The 2,924-nt window shown below is 41.3% G+C and overlaps 1 protein-coding gene across 1 annotated transcript; it reads right to left on the reverse strand.

Moving 5' to 3' along the window:
• Positions 1-1,202: 1,202 nt before the first annotated feature.
• LOC114051944 (biogenesis of lysosome-related organelles complex 1 subunit 2-like) lies at positions 1,203-1,533 on the reverse strand. Its single transcript, XM_027874365.1, has one exon. It carries the CDS (start codon positions 1,524-1,526, stop codon positions 1,218-1,220), a length of 309 nt encoding a protein of 102 aa, XP_027730166.1. The 5' UTR covers positions 1,527-1,533; the 3' UTR covers positions 1,203-1,217.
• Positions 1,534-2,924: the final 1,391 nt, after the last annotated feature.

Raw genomic sequence — 2,924 nt, forward strand, 5'->3', positions numbered from 1 at the left:
ATACTTGGCTAAAGAACTAAGGAACAAAGAGAACCGAGGCAGGACACCATAGTGTATGACACTCCACTAAACATAAGGGAAAGGAGATTGGCATCAAGCTAAGGCCACTTATGGCCCTTCAGAAATCACTTGGGGCAGAGACTAATTCCCATAGAGTTATTGCCATCAAAGGGGAAGGAGTAAGAATGTGAGTAATAGAAGAATACAAAGAAAAAAAAACTGAAATTGCCAAAGATTTCAGGTGGAAGAAAACTCAGTTAAAGACCATCAGCATAAGTAGATAAATCAACAGAGAAGATACACATAATGGAAGGGAATATGGCCTCCAGACCAGTTGAACAATCCAGACAAAAGAAAATAAATCAGCCCCCGATAAGGCAAGGGACTCCGTGGATTCCCAAGAAATCACAGAACTGTGGCAAGATGGTCCCAAATGGTTCAAGAGAAAAATAATCATGAAAGCACAATTTATGACCTGCACAGCAGAAATAATTGACAAAATAGAAAACTTGTATCTACAGTAGCAAACTTCAGCAAAGAAACAAAAGAAAGAATAAAGAACCAAGAATGCAAATACACAGACAGGAAGCACAACAGGAAGCAAAAAGCAGCAACATTAACGGAAAATGTGATCTCCATATAAGCAAAAGATACTAAAAGGCTGGATGCTTAGAGACAATTTTAAAATTATAGATCTTTCAGAAGAACAAGTAAAAAAAAACAAACCTAAACACTAAAATGCAAGAAATAACACAAGAATAATACCAAGAACTTCTTTTTTTTTTTTAGTCATAAGTCGGCATTTATTATTTAAGTTGAAGAACAGGTTATGAAGGGAATGGAGGACACATTCATAACAGAGTCCACGGTGGAGCCCTAGAGGAGAGGGAAAAAGGGAGGAGACAAGGAGTCTCCCCTCTGTGTCTGCTCTAGACAGGGTTGATCCTGATTTCTGAGTCTTGGTCCGGGGCACACAATGAAGCACACCTTTATAAGATGAGGTTCCAGGGGCTACAGGTTTAGGAAACATCAAGGAGTGGCCAAAGTTACACATCGAGCCAGAGGCGGGGGCTGGGATTTTCTTTGGATCAACAGCACTGCTTCCTTTTAGGAACTGAAGCATAGTGATAAGTTATTTCACTCTTATGAAACATTCTTGTGGTTCAAGTCTGTGCTAAAGAATTCTTTCATCACCTCTCTGACTTCTTGTACTTTGCTTATAGTTTCTTTGAATATGCATCCCACTTGTAAGCTGCCTGCTCAAGGGCTGCTACTTGCTCCTCATTTAAAGTGATCTGATCCAGATAAGGCTGAAGTACTCCAGATTCCTGGTTTAAGTCCTTTAGGTTTCTACTTATGTTTACTGCAATATCTTTCATTTCTAGATACTTCAAGCTAGTCAGTTTGTTCATATTTTCCAGAAGTTTATAGTCTTCACTGGTGGCTGTCAGCTCGCCTGTCAGGTACATGGCCATTTTGGAGAACATGTCTTGGCACAGTCCCGTGACGTCCACCTCCTCGGCCATCTCCACCACGGCATCGTTTAGGCCAGGGAAGGAAAGAAGGAGAAAGGATGGAGGGAAGGGTAGGGATGAGGGAGGGAGGAGAAGGGAGATAGGAGAAAAAGAGAGAGGAGGGGAGAGGAAGAGGAGAGGGAAAGGAAGAAAAAGGGAAGGGTGAAGAGTAGGAGAAAGAGGTAAAGGGAGGGGCAAAGGAAATAGAAAAGAAAATGCTAGTTGAAAGAATCCAGAGATTGCCTCTGGGGGGAAAAAACCAACCCTATGCTACAAACTCCATGACATATAGTGGTTAAATTTAATAATTCCATCGGTAAACAACAAATTCTGCAAACAACTTTCAAATATAAAGGAAAGAAATTTGAATAATGTAATACTATTCTATATAAACAAGAAATGGTAGTGGGCAGAGAGAGGGGAATAAAATAAAATGTTCCAAAGAGCAAAGGAGTCAAGATGTAACCCAAGGTGACAAACCTTATAAACTGAAGCCTAACAAAAAAGAAAAAAAGATGTATGTTAATTTTTTAAAAGCTTAGACCTGAACAAATTATTTGCTTTGCAAACATCTCAGACGACAGAAATACAAGAAAGGCACATAAATACTCTACAGCAATCAAGAAAGACAGAGTTAGAAAAAGGCTGACTCCTCTGAAGGCTTGGAGCACTTGGGAGCCCAGCTCACAGAAAGCTCAAAGCTTTCCTTCCCTTTGCCAACTTTGCATTTGACATCTTGACAGACTTGTTCAATGGACTCATCTGGGGGACTTTGACAGGAAACCCAGGACACTGAAAGTAAGAGCACAGAATTATGGTTTATCCCCATTGGCTGATGATCAAATAAAGTCTGCCTTGGGGACTAAACCTCTGGTGTTTGTCGTCTGATGAACATGAGACCAGCTCCAGAAGTTGTTTCAGAAACTGGGGAGTTGAACCTCAGCAAAAACCCAAGATTAGTTCCTTGATGGCACAGACTAAGTCTTTACATACCATTTGTGTTATCCCTTTACCCCTCAGTGCCTACTCTGAACTACAACTGCATTTGACGGCCTGATGAACTTGCTCAATGGACTCTTCTGGGGGAGGTTGGCCTCTGCTTTCAAAACCTCACTAAAGCCTGTATCCATAGGAACTGTGAAATGAATGGCAATGCAGGGGCCATATCTTGCACTGGATCAAGCTGCATAAGACTACCCATCCCAGTGTAGACCCAATCTCTTCCCAGGGTGCCATACCAAGGGGAAGGAAAGCTGCCCCTGCAATAAGATATTTCTGGCTTGTGTTTGTCCAAGTCTGTGCTGATTTAGCTCCCTTCATCCTCCCATTGATGGCTCTTGTTTGCTCTGTCTCAATGCACAAATATAATTGGTTTTTATGTACTTATTGTGGAATGTGGTTGAGGCTGAT

This window comes from Vombatus ursinus, unplaced genomic scaffold, assembly GCF_900497805.2.
Source record: "Vombatus ursinus unplaced genomic scaffold, bare-nosed wombat genome assembly UNPS02014807.1, whole genome shotgun sequence".
Taxonomy (NCBI): Eukaryota; Metazoa; Chordata; class Mammalia; order Diprotodontia; family Vombatidae; genus Vombatus; species Vombatus ursinus.